The sequence below is a fragment of the Protopterus annectens genome, chromosome 1.part1, assembly GCF_019279795.1.
Source record: "Protopterus annectens isolate FY-2018-M chromosome 1.part1, PAN1.0, whole genome shotgun sequence".
NCBI lineage: Eukaryota > Metazoa > Chordata > Ceratodontiformes > Protopteridae > Protopterus > Protopterus annectens.
The window spans coordinates 843343659-843364886 of record NC_056726.1 but is presented as its reverse complement, the minus strand read 5'-3'; the positions used below and the strand labels follow the sequence as shown (position 1 = coordinate 843364886).

The following is a 21228-nucleotide window of genomic DNA, read 5'->3' as shown; positions in this document are numbered from 1 at the left end:
AGATGCCTGGTGGGTGCGGTAATGAGCCTGTTGTACAGGTATGGAAACACACGGAATCCTTGCAGTCTGAAGTGAGCTGCTACCACTGCTATGTGTTTGGTGAACACCCTGGGGGCTGTACTCTTCCTGAAGATCTATTAAGCACACCCACTCATCTTTTCCTAAGAATGGAAGTATAGACTGAACTGTAACCATTTGGAATTTGGTTTCCTGAACTGACTTGTTCAACGCACTGAGATCCAAAATTGGTCTCTAGTCCCCTGTTTTCTTTGGCACTAAAAAGAATCTTGAGTCTAAACAAAAAACTCCACTCTCTAGAAGCTCTCTCTACCCCAGAGAATGCTGACATCTCTGCAGTCACTCAGAGATGGTTTAAAGTCACAGAGAGCACACCAACAGTACAAGGTTATAATGCCTTCTACATACTTAGGCCAGCTACTTCACAGGCAGGGTCTAAAGGTGGAGGTGTCTCTATTTACCTCAAAAATAAATATATTCCAAGGCTGGTTGAACAGGACAATGCACTTGAGCTGCTCCATGTTCAAATCACCATAGGCAAAATTCAGTACCACTTCCTTGTAAGCTATAGGTCCCCCTCTATGACCCAGGAAACCCATACCATGTATTTAAACTTATTAGAAACATTAACCACCCAACCCCATACCATATTCATGGGTGACTTTAATTACCCCACTATTAACTGGAAATCTTATACGGCACCAAACGTACATGCACAGGGATTCCTGGATTTTGTAAACACAAACTCCCTGGATCAGATAGTCAATACACCAACCAGGAGTGCAACCATACTGTATCTGGCCCTCCACTAATATGGGAGAGTGCTGCACACCCCCTACTGTAATGCCTTCCCTGGTAAGGCCAGACCATAAAATGGTCTCCTTTGAAGTAAAAATAAAACCTCGACCCCCAGATAAACCTGGAATATTCAAGAACTATTCCAAGGCTAACCTCTTGCTATTAAGTGAGAACCTAGCAAAATTTCAAGCCCCCAAAAACCCTGAGAAAACTGCTGCCTATGCAGAGCTGTTCACAGAAACCCTATGTTACTAGCTGCATAGAGTACCCACCAGGAAGTAGTACAGAACTAATTCAAAAAACAAGTCACCCTGGTGGAATCACAAAATCAAACTGTATAACAGGAGGAAGAAAATCATGGCAAAAATCAGGAGGTGCAGCACCCATAGGTTCATAGTTTGGTACTAGGCTATCAGCCCTAGGGCCTATACAAGCCTAGCCATAACAATCCCCTGGCTATTTCTTCCCACATTATTTACTTTCCTGGACCCCTGTCTAGCAGGGCGACTGACGTGATCCCTGGGGTGAATTTCCTTTCTCCCATCCAATCGTCAAGGTTCCTCTTGAAGAGGTCCAAAGAGGCACTCTGCTTGACATGTATGGGCAATCTATTCCAGAGTCTGGGGAGTCTCTGGGTCAGGAACCTATCCCTCCAGCAAGCAGGATAAAAGCACTCAAACTAAACAAAACAAAGGACAAATAAAAATAAAATCTACCAAAGCCAAATTTGAGGTAAATTTGGCCTCCCAGCTCAAGGACAACCACAAAGTATTCTTTAGCTATGTCTGCAACCTCAAAGGCAATACACAATTGTGTGCAGAGCTCATTGTAAATGCAGCCACCTGTACCGAGCCAGAAAGAATAGCAAACCGCCTGGCTGCTAAATTCAGCTCCAACTTTACCCCTCTCCCCTCAACCTTCCCTCAGGAAATATCATCAAGGTCCTTAATGCTAACACCAAGAACACTGCATCAATGGGTCTAGACAATATCCCAGGATGCCTTCTAAATAGCATGAAACATGACCTATCAGGGCCTCTGGAATTACTGTTTAACTGTAGCCTTCAAACAGGCTTTGTGCCTCATGAATGCAGAAAGGCAACATTCATCCCCTGCACAAAGGTGGACCATCTACAGACCCTGGAAACTACACTCCCATAAGTCTCACTAGTCTTATATGTAAAGCCATGGAAAGAATTACCATGGAGGTGATCAATACAGATATAGTAAACCTCCAGACACTGGACACAACCTAGTTTGGTTTCCTCAAGGGCAGATCATGCCTACTCAACCTGTTGGACTTCTTTGAGAAGGTCACAAAAGCAATAGATGAGGGCAAAATCGCTCACACTGCCTACATTAACCTGACCAAGGCACTTGACACAATACCCCACTCAGGCATTGTTGACAAACTCAAGAGGTTAGATACAAACCCATATGTCACCCCGTGGATAACCAACTGGCTCACAGACAGGACCAAGGAAGTTACAACTGGGGAGTCCACCTTTACAAAGAGGCCAGTCACAAGTGGAGTCCCTCAGGGATCAGTCCTTGGACTGCTCCTTTTTGACATTTACTTCTCAGTAGTCAAGGCCAATGTCAGTGGTCTCTGGCTGACTACATTTGCAGATGATTGCAAATTAGGAGCTGTCACTGAATCTCACACTGACACAAATGTTCTTCAGGAGGGGCTGACACAGAAACAACTGGTATCAGAGCCAGTGAATAAAACTAAATGCCAAGAAATGTATAATAGTATCTTTTGGGAAGTCATCCATCCCTGGTAACTATCATTTTGACAACACACCCCTTAGAGTTGACCCAGTACACAGGGACTTAGGATCACATAGACAGTAATCTAGCCTTTGACCATCACATGTCTACAGGGTCTATGTTATATATTCGAACGTCCAAAATTTCGAATACCATGTGTTCGAGACCATATGGTCATTTGGAAGTTCGAATATATAGTATATAAAAAAAAAACGAGACCATATAGTCATTTGGAAGTTCGAATATATAGCAAAAAAATATACCAACTCCAAGACCGCACTTCAGTGCAGAAAAGGGAAATTCTCCCATTCTGCACCATACGGCACTGTTAAAAGTCAACCTTCGAACACTTGAAATGTCGATCATATGGTCTCGACCATATGACGTTCGACATTTCAAGCATTCGTTTATTTCACATAGACCCTGTCTACAGTGGTGAGGAAATCATTCTATGCTGTGCAACTTATAAACAAAGGTATGGCAATACATCCAAGGAAGTCAATGTTCCACTGTATTCGGCATTCATCAGACCTATCATGGAGTACAATCCCCCCTTTGGTATGTACCTAACCAGGCATATCCAACAATTGGAATATCCACAGAGGTTCTTCACTAAAAGAATACAGGGCATAAGTAAGATGTCCTATGCAGGCCGCCTTGAGGCCCTATCCCTGTATTCTGTCTCCTACGGGCTTTTGAGGGGAAATCTATACCTGGCATACAGGGCATTGTAAGACCCCACTCTGATGGACCTCCTACATATCCACTAAACAAAAAGCAACAGAATTACCCATTCTAAAGACTTAAACCTTGCCTGTGATATAAATAGGACCTACTGGAGAGAGAGAGAAGTATGTAACTCAGGGACTACCACGTCTATGGAATAGGCTCCCCATCTATGTGAAGCAAAGGTCCTCCCTAACCCAATTCAAGTGCAACTTGGACAATTGGATGGGAAACCGGAAATTAATCCCTGGTTTGGCACCCATGTCTCTAATGGACAAAACCTGTAAATGGTTCATCTCCTAGGCCCATCCTTACACTTATCAAGGGTATCAGAACTTGTCAGAGATTTGAGGTGTATGGCTAGGTTTAAAAAGGCCCTTGGGGTCATTAGCCTAGTACACACCTATGAACCTATGAGTAAACTACGGATCCGATCTGGTCTGGTGGGGGACTGCTTGGATGATTCTTTTTGTCGAGCAGTTTTTGAATTTCTAAGACTCCTGCATCCTTGTGACTGGGTGAAACGTCTGGGATTCTCTTTGGCAGACTGGGTTGTTTTGAAAAGGGGATAGTGTAACCTCTAGTTATAACCCCCTGCACCCAATTGTCCATTATGTTTAGCCAGGCAGACAAGTGCAGAGATAATTGCCCCCAACTGCCTCCGGAGGACAGCAATCACGCCACCATTCAGGAGCGCTGACAGAAGTTACCAGGAATTCCTGGAACCCTGATTTTGCAGGCCAGCTCTGCCTTGAGCATGGTGTCTTCCACTGTAACTCCCCCTCTGCCCTGGGGAGAGTCATTACCACGTCAGTCCTGGAAAGGCCGTTGGGACATTTTGAACCATAGCTTTCCACTCCTCTGGTTCCTGGAGTAAGACCGTTGAGGAGTGGAAAAGCATACTCCCATGGCAGAAAGGATCTTTCCATCCTTCTCACATCTGGAAAGGGTCTCTAACTTTGATGCCAAAAAGGGATGTTCCGTCAAATGAAGCGCTGGTGAAAGAAGACTTAAATGGCTCCGCAAACTCACATAAGCGCATGCAGGCATGTCTCATCATAGCTATGCCAGAACCCACTGCCCTAGTCGCCCCTTTTGCTGCATGAGCAATGAGCCTCATAGACTAATTACATATTGATTCAAGGGTTGCCAGCTGAGAAACTAATTTATTCCTGCACCTCCTCAGCTACAGCTCCTGTCAGAGTGTCTGACAGCTCCTTTTTCAGGTCTCGGTAAAGTATTGTAAAATGTGCCATGAAGTTCAAGGACCTAAGCGCAAAGGTTGATGAAGTGTATACTTGCTTTCTGAATCTATTGATTGTCCTAAACTCCTTGTTACGAGAATGGATAGTAGGACTTTCATCAACAAGTTCCTTTTTGGTCGCAGCTGCAACCACCATGGCATCTACTGTTATCCCTTTAGCCCATTGTTGATGATCCTCAGGAGCTGACAAAATACAGTCTGGTCTCTTGGGGATTAGCTTGATGGAATCAGGACTCTTCCAAGCCTGCTGCGCAATCAATTTAATTAGATAGTCAGCAGGTGGAGAGATCCAAGGGGAAGACGGTCAGGTATGGAAAGCCTGCAGATATACAGATTCCTCCGAGGAAGGCTGATGGGATGTCCAGCCACCCCTCTGTCATAGGATTTCTAAAATGTCTCCAAATGAGAAGTCTTCCAGGGATGACCTTGGGGAACCTTCCCCTTTATCGAAATCAGTATCTTCTGTGTAAAACTCTTCAGGGGAGTCAAAGTACTTTCTCGTGCACTTTCTCCTTGGGGGCAACTCTTCGGTTGGATGGGCCAGAGAGGTGTCTGAAGAGGATATAACCACAGTTGTTGAATCCTGAGGTTTCTGTGCCCGCTGTCAGAGGACACAAGCTGGAGGTAGTTCTGGGTGAGGGAAAGGACCAGGATGTTGGCCCGACAAGGATGGTATCGGCTGTGAGCCCACAGTAGAAAAGGCCCACTCCATGGCCTGGAAGGCAGGCCCCCATAGAGGAATGGGAACCTGGAACCAAGATAGACTCCCTCAGAACCATGGTCCCATGCTGCACCGAGGAAGTTGCCACCAAAGCTGAAACTGGAGTCAAGCTCACATATGCTGACACCCCGAGAAGTATGGACAGCTCAACACTAGAGTGGAATCAGGCTCCCTGGAACCTGCAGTGAAGCTTCGACCCAGAGAGGTGTCCAGATCTGACAGAAACGAAGAACTCAGGGTAGGTATAGGTGCCAAAGATAAAGATCTGATTGGCACTGACAGTTGAAACCAGGACTGTCACAAATGGGAACTCCGAAGGCTCATCTGACTCAGAGGAGGAACAAAAACTGGTCAAGAGACAGGTAAGGTTCTAGAGCTAGGAACCAATGAAGTAGCCAATTCCCTCGCTGCCAAGAGCTGCTCCACCAGCCTCATAACATCAGACTCTGTAAGGCTCTTGGTGGAATGGATCGAACAGACCAACGGGGATCTAGATCTTTCCAAGAACGGGCTTGGAGGTCGGCCTAGAAAGGAGTCTACAGACTGGGAGTACCTTGTCTGGGCCTGTCTTTAAAAGGCAATTCCTTCGGTTCTGAAACAGGTGGAACCAAGGATTGAGAAGGCACTGAAGTCACAGTGTCTGAAATAATTACTGGAGCTGAAGTAGTCAGTGCAGAAGCCGGCACTGAATGTTCAAACTATGGGAACCTGGGAAGTTTTAATGAGTTTAGCAGGTGGTGCCAACAAAACTGTCTGAACCAAATGGCTCCTCATCTTAGATCTTTCATGCTTACTGGAAGAGGAAGAAAAAGAAGGGGAACTGTCATCAGTTTTAGATCTTGAAGAGACAAATATGGCCTCGTCGAAATCAGAGTTTATAAGGCCCTTTAGAATCAACTTATTTTTTTCTTTCTACAAGGGCCCAGTGACTGACTCTGTGACAAATAGCAAAGTCTTCTTGAAGATGCACCGGGCCCAAGCAGTAGACACCGCAAGAGTGTCCGTCAGTTTGGCAATTTTCTGTCACACTTCTGGCATCTTTTGAAGCCAGAAGTTCTTTTAACTTTCTCTACCATACCAGAAGACCCACTCACATACAGACACAGAGAGAAAGAGAGAAAGAAAGAAAGAAAGGTAAATTAAAATTAAGTTTTTTTTTTAATACAGATTAGGCAGATAGAACGTACCAACAATGATACAGAAAGGTTACCATAGAGGTAAGTTAGAGAGAAAGGATACCAACAATGGCAGTGAAGGTTTACCTTAAAGGTAGACAGAGAGAGAAAGTAAAAGTAAAGGGACTACCAACAATGGTACTAAGAAAAACACTAAAAGTGTTAAATAAATAGCCTAGAGGAGCTGAGTAAGCAAAACGAAGTTTAGGAGTAAAAGATAAAGGTTTTGTAAAAGAAAACTTACAATTGTAGATGAAAAGTGTTTGCTCGAGAGCTGACAGGAAAAAACATGTGTGGCACTAACAGCAGCAAACGAGATCTGAGGTAATCCTGAGAGAAGCATTATGGGTAAAGCTAAGTTCGAGAGTTTTCAGAAGGCGTGAGCTGGAATAACAGCCGAGTCGGTTCAGAGATATGGAAATGAACCCACAGTCAAAGATTAAGTGAAGACTGACATCAGATCTATCATTCTGTGTGCAGATAATATGGTAATTTACATGTCACACAGATCAAACTCTACCATCACAAATGAATTAGAACAAGACATGTCAATATTAACCTCACTATCTGACTATAACACAACAGGCTTATCCTTAACAAAAACCCTAGATCTACTTTAAAAACACTCACATACCTCTAATAACTTGGTATTTGACTTGGTCAAAATCTAAACTTCAAAAATGACACTAACGCCACCAAATCTAAAAAAAAAAAAAAAAAAAAAAATCGATAACCTTTTGTTCTGAAAGAAAAAAAATTCACAATTCTTATCTTACAAAGACAGTTTGGCTAAAGGAAAAGAAGCCATGCTTGCACAGCTTAAATATGACCTCCCACCATTGCAGCAACATCTACACAGAACATTTCTTTCCTCCAAACGATCTTCAGATTCATCAACCTATCACCTTAAAGAGAGTACTACCACACTGGGGTTGATCAGTCAAAGGGGCTACCAATGGAACAATCAACCAAGCTACTTTTGCAACCTCTGAACCATAACCTTCTTCAGCAAAACTCATTTTACTTGCCCATAGGTTCACTCCTTTACCATCAGCTACAACCTTATCTCTATTCCTGACACTGGTCTTTCATTACTTATCAAGAATCAAACACCACTAGTTTGCCCTCACCCTGCTACTCTGGAAATTACTACCAACATATTTTAGAGGAAATTTACTCCTTCAAATAAAGTCTAAAACTTCCCCTTTAAAGAATCAAACTGTATTTTTTTTCTAAACATTGGAATAACCTGATCTCACATTTCAAACCGCTGCCCTGGTTCCATCATGGACTTTGGAAAGTACTAGTACCTACTAAACAGTCTCCCTTTATATTTATTCTCCTCCTCCCTTTCTTTAACCCCCACATATCAAGTCTGTTAATATTTCTAAACATGCATTGAAAGGTCTTCATATTTTGTAACCATACCCATGACTTTGCATACCAAGATTTAAGTTCAATTTGCTTGACTATTTCACTGCATTTATTTGTACTTGTTTCTGCCCCTGTAAACCCCTTACTGTATTGCGTCCCACGTCATCGCATCTTGCTTGAACATTTCATTACATTCATTTGCATTTTATTTCCTTTGTAAACCTTGAGGTGAGACTGAAAAAGGTCCATTTAGATATGGGTTCTACCCAAGTTAACACACCAAAATAGTACATAAATGATAATGGCATGTTCTAAGGCAACATTCTGTTATTTACACTGACTTGCCTATGCCAGACAGGATAGATTTTACATGAAACTGCTAAGATGTAACCAGACATTTATTACTTCTTTTATTTCAACTACAAAATGTAATAATTACATAAACACTAACAAACACATAAATATGTATGCCTTACTTTCTAAAGCTGAAGTCTTAGATTCTGTACTTGCAACTGAGTTTGCACTTTCTGCTTCTTCTTCTTGCCATGTCGAGTCTTTCTGAACGTTTTTGCTGTCCACAAGCGATGAGAGTAACTCTTTACTATTTCTGGGTTCATTCTCAGTCAGTTCCAGTTTTTCATTTTGTGTGGAGAAAGATTCATTTGGAAACACTTCTTCAGTGGTACAGTTGCCTGCAGATTCAGAACTGTTGTGCTGGCTTAGATTCTGGGAACCTGCTTTCTGTTGCAGTAAAGGAACTGCATCACCAGAAGTTAACTCAAGCTTCTTCTTAGTAGACTCATCTGATTTCACTGACTGATCAGGAACAATATTTACATGGACAAGGCTTATTTCTGTATCATCATGGACAATGTAATTCACCTTCTTACGAAGGAGAACAGAAGGATCCTCATCAGCATGTTCATCTTTAAGGACCTTACTTCCCTTATGAACTGCAGGAGTAGACTTCCTTAGAGGTGGTGGGAATATCTCCTCAAAACTAAACAAGGATAGAGAGAGAGAAAACAATTAGAATCTTTAACAATGTCTGCTTTTCCGACAAGCATTTATTTTCACAACTGAATAAACTAAGCAAGTCGGTATCAAGTACTAGAGATTTTTGAGTAATCAACCCAATTCCATGATTCAGGCAGAATAACTCTTCTCGCACCCATCCTGACATGCAAGTTGATTCAAAATGAAGCACTCAATTGTGTATGTGAAGACATATAAATATTACATAGTATAAGTTATCTTTTATTTATATTTGTTGCCCATTATAGTCTAAGCATAACTGAGTTTCAGAAAATGCTAAAAAAAAAAAAAAAAAAAAGGCCCAAAAACCACATTCTAATTATAACAGGTTATCAACTTGAATTATTACCTACTCTCACTCATTTTATATAATATAATATTAATCAAACCGTGAGTAGTAACCTAACCATAGAAGTTCATATGTGATATAATAATTACTCACAAAGTGTGCAGATACAGTAGAATACAGTTCAATTAGCTGAGGTCTGCAGTATCAGGTTTATAGATAGGTTTATATTAGCATGTCGACAGGGAAGAACAGTGAATGCCCTTATGTCGACATATTAAACAAAATGCCTAAATTTCGAATGGCCAGAACAGAGACTTTTTTCCAGCGGAAATAAATCGCTGGGCCGTTGTCGGAAATTTGCCATTTCCTCCACTGTAGTGCAATCTCGGAGTTGATATAGTTAAGTAGGGGGGTGTGGGGGGCAAAGGCCCCCACTTTATTTTGTCTGTTTTTTTTTTTTTTTGTTGGCCCAGCGATTTGTTTCCCGGGGGGGAGGGTCGCTTTTCTGGCCATTCAGGATACTGACATTTCATTTAATATGTATCGACATAAGGACGTTCGCTGTTGTGCCCTGTCATCTTGCTAATGTAGACCCTTATATACAGGTATAGCCTTTCATATGTTCAGCAAACAGGCATTACCACCTATAATTCTGTAATTATCAAAGGAGGTAATTATAACTGTGTACTCAACGTAACAAATGGGGATGCTGGGTCTCTCCAAACACAACATAGGATTAATGCTTAGCTAGTTCACCAGCTTAACTTAATTTCCAGATACCTGCAAATAGGACACTTTGTCTACCCTATATCAATATCCACATGACACTTTAGTAGAACTATGCAGTACGTCCACTAACTCTTTAGCTGTCCCTGTAGAAATGACAGAGGCAGTAAAGACGACTCAAATGATAAAGGCACAGCACCGCCTAAGGAAACTTTATAATACTGCAAACTTGGAGCACTTGGTTGTTTCAGTTGCCCAAACATTTTCCCAAGGGCAGAAATTACACAACAATCTTTAAGCAGGCTCTTGCAGAAGGCATTGCCAAGTACTGAACAATCTAGACCAGGATACCCTGCAATAAGGCTTCATTTTCACAGCCTCCCAATCAATGCAGCATCAAAAAACTGAGTTGAATAGATCACTGTTACATAAACCAGAAAGGACAACACCTCCCAGCAAGGAGAGGACTACAGGATTCCATCTCATTGATTAGTTTACCTGAGAAGCATCTCTTCTCATTCAAGTCCATCAGATGGACTGGGTCCAACATTAAAGCAAATTAGGCCACAATCATCTGCAAACTGTACCAACCAACAATGGTGGAAATACAGTATTAAGCTGAACATCAACTGTCCCATGAAGATTCAATGAACAAGTAGAAGGTCTCAATACACTCTTCTCTTTCAGTCACACTAAACAGTTCTGATGAGCCTCAGCCCAAAAGGCAAAAGTGCTTATTATAGTGTTTGTCTAAAGTATAAAAACTAAAAAAAATTTGTTCAGAAATCTCCAACAATAATAATTAAGAGTAATATGAGAGATATTTGAAAATTATTTTATTCCAGAATTGTGCTACAACTCAGGCTATATATCAGTGTATTTCAGTTTTTTTATGGTACTTATCAAAAACTGCCACATTTTAGCAGATACATCTATAGTTTAATAAACAGGTAGTCAAAGACCAGGTCACAGATATACATATTCTGAAATCCTCAAACATGGATTCCACAGAGTGCATTACATGAATGTGCATCTGCTTCGTTAATGGCTATCTCAGAAATCTCATTAACAGCTTACTTAATTTGGTTGAGTTCTTCAAGAAAGATACTGAACCTCTGCATGCTGAGGTACCACATCAATGAAGTATTCTTTGTAATTATCTGGGGGGGACGTCTAGCTGAAAATAGTTCAGATACACCTCTGACTTTTTACAACTGCTCTCATCTCTTTCATGCTTTTATTTGTGAGGAGGGGTGCCTTAAACTAGTACCTCTGTACGGATAACATTTTCAAAAGTATGTTTTCACATGCACTTAAGATACTGTTGATGTATTTGAGGAACACAGTCATTCATACTATAAATTGTGTGAATTTTGCCACCAAAGGAATTAGAATTGTTGCTTCTGTGGAGTATATAGTTTGATTCCATATATTCTTACGTATCTACAGAAGTTTTCTCATGTACAGTCTTGTACAAGGAATTATACGAATTGCAGGATGACTTGCACCTCAGAGCTCAAAGTTATACTTTCTGCAGTTGCTGGTAATCAAATTACTTCCTGCATGAAAGTTGTGATCTCCTGAATCATGCCTGAGGAAGGAGAATTTTCATCTAAGCTGAGTTCAGAACTACATTCAGGAAGGTTACTGTCAATGCTGGAATTAGATTTGATTAGTTTTCATTCATGATAGTTTACAATTAATGCTGAAAGCATAGAGAAGGCATACTATGATCCTAAAGTGTTGCTCCAAAAGTTTCTATGTCTGGACCACAGTCATCCATATAAGCGATATGGATTATATGTTGCTTCTTCAACTGTGCAAACAATAGAGCTAAACATTTTATAACTAGAAAAAATGCAAGAGTAGCACACAAAGTGGAAATCTGCTATTTGAAACCTTGAAGACTTACTTTGAGATGACCTTAATGGGATGTGAAAGTATGCTCCAGCCATGCCTCATATTGCCATAAATTAGTTCTTTTCTAGAAGGATTACATTCTAAACTGTTATAATCAGTTTGGTTTTAAAATGTCTAGTATAGGTCCACAAAGTGTCTTTCTTTGGGTCCAAAAATAGTCTGGAATAGAACAATGTTTTTTTTTGGTGACCGGAATGCAGAGTGTTGACATTTTGCTCAAAAGTCGTACCATCAGTTCTAATAGAACTGAATAAGTGATAAGATGGAGTACTAGTAAATGAAAAAAATGAAAGATAATGAAATATGAATAACGTTTAGAAACATTTTTGCACTTTTTAATTTCTTAATATGTTTTCTGTCCCCCTGTGCCTACCAGTTATCTAGCAGCCACCATGACAGTGCCCATTCATTTCTTGTCCTGGTACAAGAGACATTTGTGGCCTACCAATCACCTAGGCAGTCATGACAGGTGTTTCTGTATTCTAACATTAACTACTCCCCAAGAAATTAAGTACATGCTCACAGATGAAAGGACCTGCAATGTCTTTTTTTAAACACCTTTATTGAATTATCACTTCTGACATAGGCAAACTTACATTTATACAAAAGTAATCAAACCATATTAACATGTTCACATTTACAAACATATATCACATATACTGTTCTTTACCATATAAATCATTCTATTCCTTATAGGTTAGTACTAAGCTAACTGCCCTTGCGAGCCATTTTAAGCCAATTATCCCTTGTGAGACTCAAACCCTGCACCTTGTGTTTGTAAGGCAAACACCTTAACCATTAAGCCTCCTGCTCTCTCAAACAGCATTCATTCTCCAAAACATTTTTCAGCATGTACTGTTCCCACAATTTCCATATGTTTCTATGTAATTTACTTCTACTCTTTCTAAAGATCCCACTTCTTGTCCTTTTATTGCTGTTACAATATTCACTACTTCAAGTATAGCTGGGTTAGACTTGAATTTCCATTTTTTAGTATTTTTTTTTTGGCAGCCACCAGAATTAAACATACATAACAAGGCTTTACTATGTCTCGCCAATTCAGATCCTGTATCCCAGCTCAAAGAATCATTTCCTTAGTTACATTAATTTGCTTGCTCAGTATCATAGCAAAGTAATCCGTAGGGAATTTTTAGTATGTCAACTCATTACACTCCAAAAACGTATGCTCCCTGATACCTTTTTCTTCCCCATTACACTTCCAATATTTGACATCTACCTGAGGAAAAATTATTTGGAGTCTGCTTGGGGTATAAAAGCACCTATGCAAACACAGGACCTGCTGTGACACCTGAAAAATGTTGTCAGCCCAGCTATCTGGAATTTTGTAAATAATTATATGTCACTTGAAAATAATATTATTTATATTTATGTTTATATTAAACTACTGATGCAGAACTGTATGTTATGCACTGAGCTTCAAGAATGTAAGCACAGTGTACCCTGCTGGAAAAGAGCAAAAATGTATATAAGCTATATACCTGTGCAAATGTATGATTTAATAGTAAAAGTTGGAACATACAGAGTTAACTTGCAAAACTTCAAGAAAATAAGTTGAAATTAAAAGTGCTTTATGATGTGCTATAAAAAGTTTCAGTGCAGCAAGCAGACACAATGTCTTGAGGTAGAAGTTTCTTTCTATTGTCTTGGAGAGAAGTAATAACTAGGTCTAAAATGTAAAAGTATTTAATTGTTTTACGACTTCCAGTTCTGAGAAAACTTCTGAGAGATATGCATTTTTCACAGAGAAATGTTAAATTTTGTTAAGTTTCTGTTAGCCTGGGAACTGAAGGCAGGTAACAAAGAGTGATGTCATCTAGGCTACCCCAGCAGTAATGTTTTGATATTAATTTAGGAACTCTCTCAGAGACTGTGCATATTTATATCTTGTCTTGGATCTAGAAACACCCATTCAGCACTTTTTTGCCTTGCTCTGTAAGAAAGATTTAGGAATAGTATATTTTAGATATAGATGGTAATATAGTAAAGATTAGTTTAAATGTTTTCTGTATTTATTTGAGACCGTCTTGCAATGTTGTTTTAAACTACTTCCTATGATTCTGAACTCTGTAGTTACTGTGTTGTTTGAGTATTGTCTTGTTCTTTTATTATTTATTATTAAATATATTTAAACCTTTTAATTGTGGCTGGTTTATTTAGAGATATTTAAGCTCTTAGAGTACTGGCATATGTATTTGGTAACACTGTACAGGCCACTTCTAAATAGCCTTGAAAGTCTTGGTCACACTTACTTGGATTAATAGTAACACTACACAGTAAGATTGGGCATCCTATGGTAAGGGCCTTAAAAGTAGTTGATAAGTATTGGTTGATGGCAGCTGGTACTTATAGTCTAGGCAGAAGGGGGCATATCTAGTAAACCTGTGCCAGCCTTTCCCAGGTGTGTGTTTGTGTATAAATCAAATCTCAGTGTGTGTCAGCTACTTGGGCAGGGACACGAAGCACTGGTTGGACAGAGAGGGTGCTTGAGGTTTCGACTTGCACTCAGCTGAGATCTCAACCCTATAGCTGTGCCACTGGGGAGTTTTATTGGGGATGTGGAAAAAAGAGAATTAACCAGCCCCAAGACTGACTGTGATCTCTGTGAGCTCTTAAGGGAAAATGTACTTTACTGTGTGTGTACTTGTCATACATGTCTACATTCCTCACTGCTGCTAGTGGTGAGGCGGCTCCTTGATTACTGGGCCAGTGCAGGGGCATCACACCTGCTATGTCTTCTCCTTGGAGCATCACATTCCCACACAAGCAACTGTGAGGCAGCCTTCATAGGGCAGGTTGCAAAGCCATGTGCATGTCTTTAGCCTACAGCTTGCATGCCATGCACCTCCAAACTCTAGTAGCATTTTGCTAAAGACGAGCATAAGGAATATTTCCAGTAGGTACAGTCTTGCAGTGGGACTAACCAGCACCTACCTCCTAGGCTGGGGGAGCTGGCATCAGATGCTCACTCTCACCCCTGCTTGTCAGCTCCTCCAGCCTCCAAGTCAAGTCATCCAGACTGCAATCAGGCTTTTATCCCTTTGCCCAAAAGTGAACACTAACCTTTAGAAGCAGACTGTAGATCCCACTTGTCTGCGATAACGAAATTCTTAGTTGGTAATGCGAGTCTGAAAACTGCTTCCTAGGTGAACGGGCAATTAAGAGGTTAATGAAGGATCCCACTTATGGTCAGCAAGATGTCTTCTACTGCAGATACTTAGTTACTCACGGACAATGCTGTTCAAAAATTTAATAAACTATTCCTAGCCACACATAACAGTTGTCCACCCCTAAGAAGAGACAATAAAATTCAACTAGACTCTCTGGTTATCCAGTATCAGCAGAATCCTCATGCATAAAAAGGACAAGGCCTAGAAGGAATAAACTAAGAACTCCTCAAACCCTACTGTAGTTTAATGAACTTCATAACCTTACCTAAAAACAAATTTAAACAAGAAACAATACTACAATGACCTACAAAATCAGCTATAGACATAATCCCAAAAATGTCTGGTCCTCTATCAGATATCACATCCAGGCACAAAAACACCCTAATACCTCTCCAAACAGCCCTCCCCCATGAGGTAGCAACTCAGTTCAACTCATACTTCAAATTCAACTCATATTCACTGAGAACATAGCAGCCCTCATTAAATATGTTTTTCCTACATCTTTGACATACACCAAACACCTCCTGACAACTCATCAAACTTCACCCTACAACTTATCTGCATCCATTCAACAGCTGCTTCTTTAAACCTGGTTCATGCTCTCCTGGTAACCTACATGAATACCTTAAAATGTTAGTGGATGCTATAACCTATCCATTCTCTACTCCCATAAATAGGTCAAAGTCAAGAATCTTGTATTCCGTCACTGTGGAAAAGTCTCACATTATTCCACTTCACAAAGGCAGCTAAATCCACTGAATTCTCCTATTTCAGACCTACTGTTATAATATTCCCACTCTAAAAAAATCCTGGGAAAAATGTATTATGAAACAGCTAGTTCAATACCTCAAAAAGGAAGAACTCAACCACTGCACAGCATGGTTCCCACCCAATCCACAGCACAACAGCAGCTCTATTAATATCCTAGAAAACTGTAAACAAAGCCAGGGCAATGACAAACCCGTTTCTGCTATATTCTTAGATTTATCCAAAGACTTCGATGCAGTCTCGCATAGTAAATTCCTGTAGTAAATGTCCACTCTTGGCCTTTCATAATCTACCTTCCAATGGTTTAACAGCTGGTTGTCCAACAGAAACCAGTCTGTAAAATGGCACCACTCTCTCTCTCCATACCTGCCCATCACCATAGGTGTTCCTCAAGGTGCTACCTCCCAACAGGCTTCATTAATGTACTATGTAGACAAGTACAACGTTATATGCTCCTTTGATAGTATAATCCACCTCCAACACACAAAAATGGCTTAATATGAAACTTTCACTTAATCTTAATAATAAAAAGTTACTCCTATTCCTCTCCAAATTACATATCCAAGACAGAATAAAATTCAAGTCACCTCCCTAAACAAAATTGAAATATAAATCATCTCACATACCAAGTTATTAGGCGTGACCATAAATGGCAACCTAAAACTTAATCTACACATTCATAAAAGCATTAAAGAACATCAAAAGCTAAGAATGCTATACAGATTAAACATATTTTATTTATTTATTTGCTTTTTTTGACCAGGAAAGTCCACTCCATTTTCAGTGGAGGCCTGGGTAGAAAAGCTCCACAAATACAAGACATTTGTTAAACAAGTATTTACAAAGAGTGAAAAACAACAATAAAACCCACATGGAACATTACATGATTATGTGGCTCAGAACGCATGAGAAGTTATTTGACTCATGACAAAGTAAAACAGTCAACTAGAATTAAGCAGACAACACAGACAAATTATGCAATTATACAGATATTCCATACAAGCTAAACAGACAAATTATGCAAATCAAATGTACACAATTATTCTTATAGCAGGGTGGGGATAACTGAGCTGGAAGGTGCTAATCATGGGTGAACTTAAGTTGGGAGAATAAAGATGAGTATAGGAATTGCTGGTGTCAAGCAGGTGGTCAGGTTATAGAGGACTGGGAGATTGTGCATGAGCAAACCATTGAGTGGAAAGATATTTGTGTAGAGACTTTTTGAATAAGGAGGCACTACTAATAGCCCAGAGAGCAGGTGGAAGTGCATTCCAGAGTTTAGCTATAATAAAAGAATAGAGATGTTGACCAGAGAGAAGTTTTGGTCTATTTACTTTGACAAGAGATTGATTTTCAGATCTGAGATGCCCATTAGGTTGATTAGGAGTCAAAAGGGAAGCAAGGGCTGGGCATTCACGGGGCTTATGGATAATTCTGTGTGCTGTATATAGTTGAATGTAAGTGAGATGTTGTGGGAGTTCTAACCAATTCAAGGATTGTAGAGAACAGCAATGATGGGATGCATATTTTGCATTAGTCACAAACATAGCAATTTTGTTATACAGGTGTCTATCTTAGATTTTAAGCAGGACTGTATGTTTATGGGAATGGGAGCCCCACACAGGAGAGAAGGTAGTAGAAATGTTGAGATGAGAGTTTTTCTAGTGGAATAGTTTAAAAATTGTTTATGTCTATAAAGGGTGCGGAGTTTTTGGTGAGTTTTTGTAATACTGTTGTGGATGTGTTGGTCAAATGTTAAGTTATTACCTATGGTTATGCCAAGTAGCTTGGTACAGGGGACTGCTACCTCTATGACAATTTTATTAACAGAGTAAATAATGTATTCAGATTTGTTAAGAGTGGTGTTCTTTTTAGATGTGAAGAGCAGGAGTTTGGCTTTATTAGGGTTAAGGGCAAGGTGATTGTTGGCCATCCTGATTTCGGTTGTGGGGAAAGCATGCTGGGTCTTAGTCAGAAGTTCAGATTCTGAGGTGGCAGAGCAGATGATTGTGCAGTCGTCTGCGAACTGAACTACAGAACCATAATTGAGAGCATAGTGAAAGTCATTAATGAAAATGCTGAAAATAAGAGGCCCTTAATATAGACCTTTGGGGAACTCCAGTGGAAGTAGTTAGAAAAGGAGAGAGGAGTGTTGGCTTTTGGCAGATTGCTGTCTGTTAGTAAGATAGTTGGGGAACCAGTCAAGAACACGGGTGGACATGCCTAGGTGTGAGAGTTTTGACAGGAACAAGGAATGGGAGATGGTGTCAAAGACCTTTGAGAAATCAAAGAAAAGTGCAGAGACAAGTTTAACTTCATTTCGGTCAGGGTTATCAGTGTTCAAGAAGGATAGGAGAGAAGATGTAGTGCTGTATCTAGGCCAAAAGCCATGCTGAGTAGAGGAAAGGAGGTGGTTTTGCAGTAGATAATTCATAAGTTGTGTTTGAATACATTTTCCATTATTTTAGAGATGGGGATAGTATGGCTATGGGGTAGAAGGTTAGAGATGTTAGTATTGTTGCCACCTTTGTGTAGGGGGAGGATATAGGCTTTTTTTCAAATGGAGGGTACATAGGATTCTTGCATAGATCTGTTTATGAGAATACTAATGGGAAAGCTGATAGATCTGGTTGACATTTGTAGATATTCAGGGGGTAAGTTGCCTGGGGCACTGCTACCGGACTTGAGCTTTAGCAGAAGTTTAGTTATGGCAGTGGTAGGAATAGGAGAGAAGGAGAAAGGCTGGGGAGAAGAGTTTGTTGGGAAGTAACGAGTTGGTATTGGGTTGTTGTTGTGGCTAGTCTGAGGAAAATTGGCAGCAAGTTTGGATATAGTGTCAATGAAGTAAGAGTTGAAGAATGAGGCTATTTCTGTAGGAGTTTTGTTGGGGTTTGGGCAAGGGTTGCTCTTGGTGCCAGGGTTTAGTAGAGTGGAGACAGAATTCCAAATTTTTTTTTTTTTGGTTTTGCTTATAGTTGTTTTGGAGACACAGGTTGCATTGTTTTTTATATTTGATAACTAGATGTTTTACTTGGTTGCGGAGCTGTTTGTATAGCTGGAGGTCTAAGGGGTTTTTATTTTTCTGCCATTTTTTCCATGCTCTATCTCTAGTAGTCATGAGTTTTTTGTATCTCTAGTTAACCAGACAGCATGATTTGTTTTTATTCTCTTGTTAATGAGAGGGGCCATTCCACTGAGTATGCTTAGAGATGTTGAATTAAAACATTCAACAGCTTTGTCAAGGGGTAGAGATTTTAGAATGTCCCAATTAATTTCACCCAATACTGCATTGAAGGTTGTTGGGTTGAAGTCAGCTAGATTTCTGGTAGGTCTGTATTGGTGCTAGGTTAGCGTTGTAGAGGTGTTGTGTGTTATGTAGGCAGGGTGATTGTCACCAATATTGTAGGGCAAAGTTCCTGCTGAGAAAATTTTTGTTGGGGTCTGACATTAAAAGCCAGTCTAGGATGGAACCATTGTTGTTGTTTTTCTTGGGCTGGGTAACACTAGTAATAAGTTGAATGAAGTTGTAGAGATTAATAGTTGGAGAGGGATTTGCATGATCTAGCCAGTTAATGTTTACGTCACTTAGAATTATTGTTTCATTGTGGATGTTCTTTGAAGTCCAGGCTAAGATTTCTTCTAATATGGGAATATTATTATCTGGAGGTATGTATATGGCTACCAACAAAGGCTTCTGAATTTATTCATTTTTAGATGTGCTATGATAAGTTTAGCTGAAGAGAACCAAGGAATAGGGTTAGAGTAAGGGATAATGGTAAAAGTGCTGGGGTAAAGAAGTGCAGCTCCACCCCCTTTCTTGTGGGATCTGTCTGACTTTAAGCAGAAGAAACCTGGAGGGAGGAAATCAGACTTGTATATGGTTTTAGCCATGTCTTGGTTATGTTATAGAAATTATATCAGGTTTAGAATGGGATATCCAAGCATGGAATTCTGGGATCTTGTTTCTATTGTTTTGTAGGTTAATGGTAAAGATATTCAGGGCTTTGTAAGGTTTAGAGGACTGTGAGGCAGATTGTGTAGGTCTAGGGTTGGGGTGGATGTCCCCACATTGAGGTAAAGTGGTAGCACTATTTGAATGTTTTATGTGCAACGGCCTAGACATAGAGTTGCACTGTCTTGTGAAGAGCGTTATACTTACAGTATTGTGTTTTTGCAAAAGGATTATAGGTTTGATGGTTATACTGTAGTAGATGACTTTAGGTTTCTGATTGGGACTTGCGTTGATTGGTAAGTTGATTATGGGTAGTGTTATGGTTACTTACAAATGTATTTAATATGGGGTTGTTTGGGAATGGGGGTTGGGTACAGGAACAGAGCAGGATGGCCCAGTCGCCTTGCACTGTGAGAAGCAAAAAACAATCAGTAAGGTAAGTTATGTTTGAGACTAGAGCTTGAACTAATGAGGGTGGAAAGGATAGAGGGAGTGTTTCTACAGGTTAAGTGCAGGAGTCAGAAGGGCAAACAGAATATGTAATAGGAGCAGAGAGAGAGAGACTGGTAAATGGCTAAGATGTCCTATATATATAAGGGTAATAAAGCTAGAGGTAGGAGAAAATGTAATGTTAGGGATGCCATACCAAATATTTATGGTAGTATCCAGTTTGAGGGAACTGGAGGTTTCAGACTGAAGAACATGGAAAGTACAGCAGTATGGAGTAGAGGGTGCTTGGGACACAGGAGGGGTGATGTATGACGGGAATCAGGAGTAAGAGACCAAGGTACAGAGTCACTAGTTTGTTAGGCCAGAACTAATTCACATACATTCCCTGTTAGAGGACAAGGCTCCAGGTTAGAAAGTCCAGGATTCCACTGACAGACTAAAAGGATTCTCAGGGACCAGGCTTGGCTTGGGATTCATTGCTTCGACCGAGGTGAAGGAAGAGAACAGGTATGGTAGTACCTCATTCCCTATTAGAGGACAAGGCTCCAGGTTAGAAGGTCTAGGCTTCCACTGACAGACTAAAAGGATTCATAGGGAACAGGCTTGGCTTAGGATTCACTGTTTCGACCAAGGTGAAGGGAAATGCTCGATGCTCGTACATCACCCTGGGACATACAAGTTGGCTAGTGGAAGAGTGTAGTGGAAAAGGGCTAATCACTAATTCCACCATCAGTGACAGACATCTTTTGAGTGCACTTAGGGCACTTTTTAAACCCCGAGGGTTTTACACCTTTAGCTCTAATATTTCAACCTGACGTTCTGCTTTGTATGCACAAATGTTTGCACTTCCTTTACACTGCTGCCTTTCAATCTGATGTTATTAACTGCATTTATATTCTAACAGCCCAATATTCATGATGTGATTTTTGAATCTGAATTTTAACCTATGTGAATCTCTAGCCTGCTGCAATGGTTGTATCCCTTATTAAAGTTCAGCCTCAAAAGGTGTCTATAGCTCATTATTATTTTGTATACATCTATGTAATAATTGT

The 21228-nt window shown here is 40.2% G+C and overlaps 1 protein-coding gene across 5 annotated transcripts in view; it reads right to left on the bottom strand.

The window, feature by feature from the left end:
- Positions 1-21228, bottom strand: part of LOC122807733 (long-chain-fatty-acid--CoA ligase ACSBG2-like) — a 1512114-nt gene that overhangs the window by 852141 nt on the left and 638745 nt on the right. For all 5 annotated transcript variants that reach the window (XM_044078719.1, XM_044078754.1, XM_044078736.1 and 2 more), the window contains one exon: positions 8325-8848. In XM_044078719.1, coding sequence (XP_043934654.1) covers positions 8325-8848 — 524 coding nt within the window. The remainder of the gene's footprint in view (positions 1-8324; positions 8849-21228) is intronic.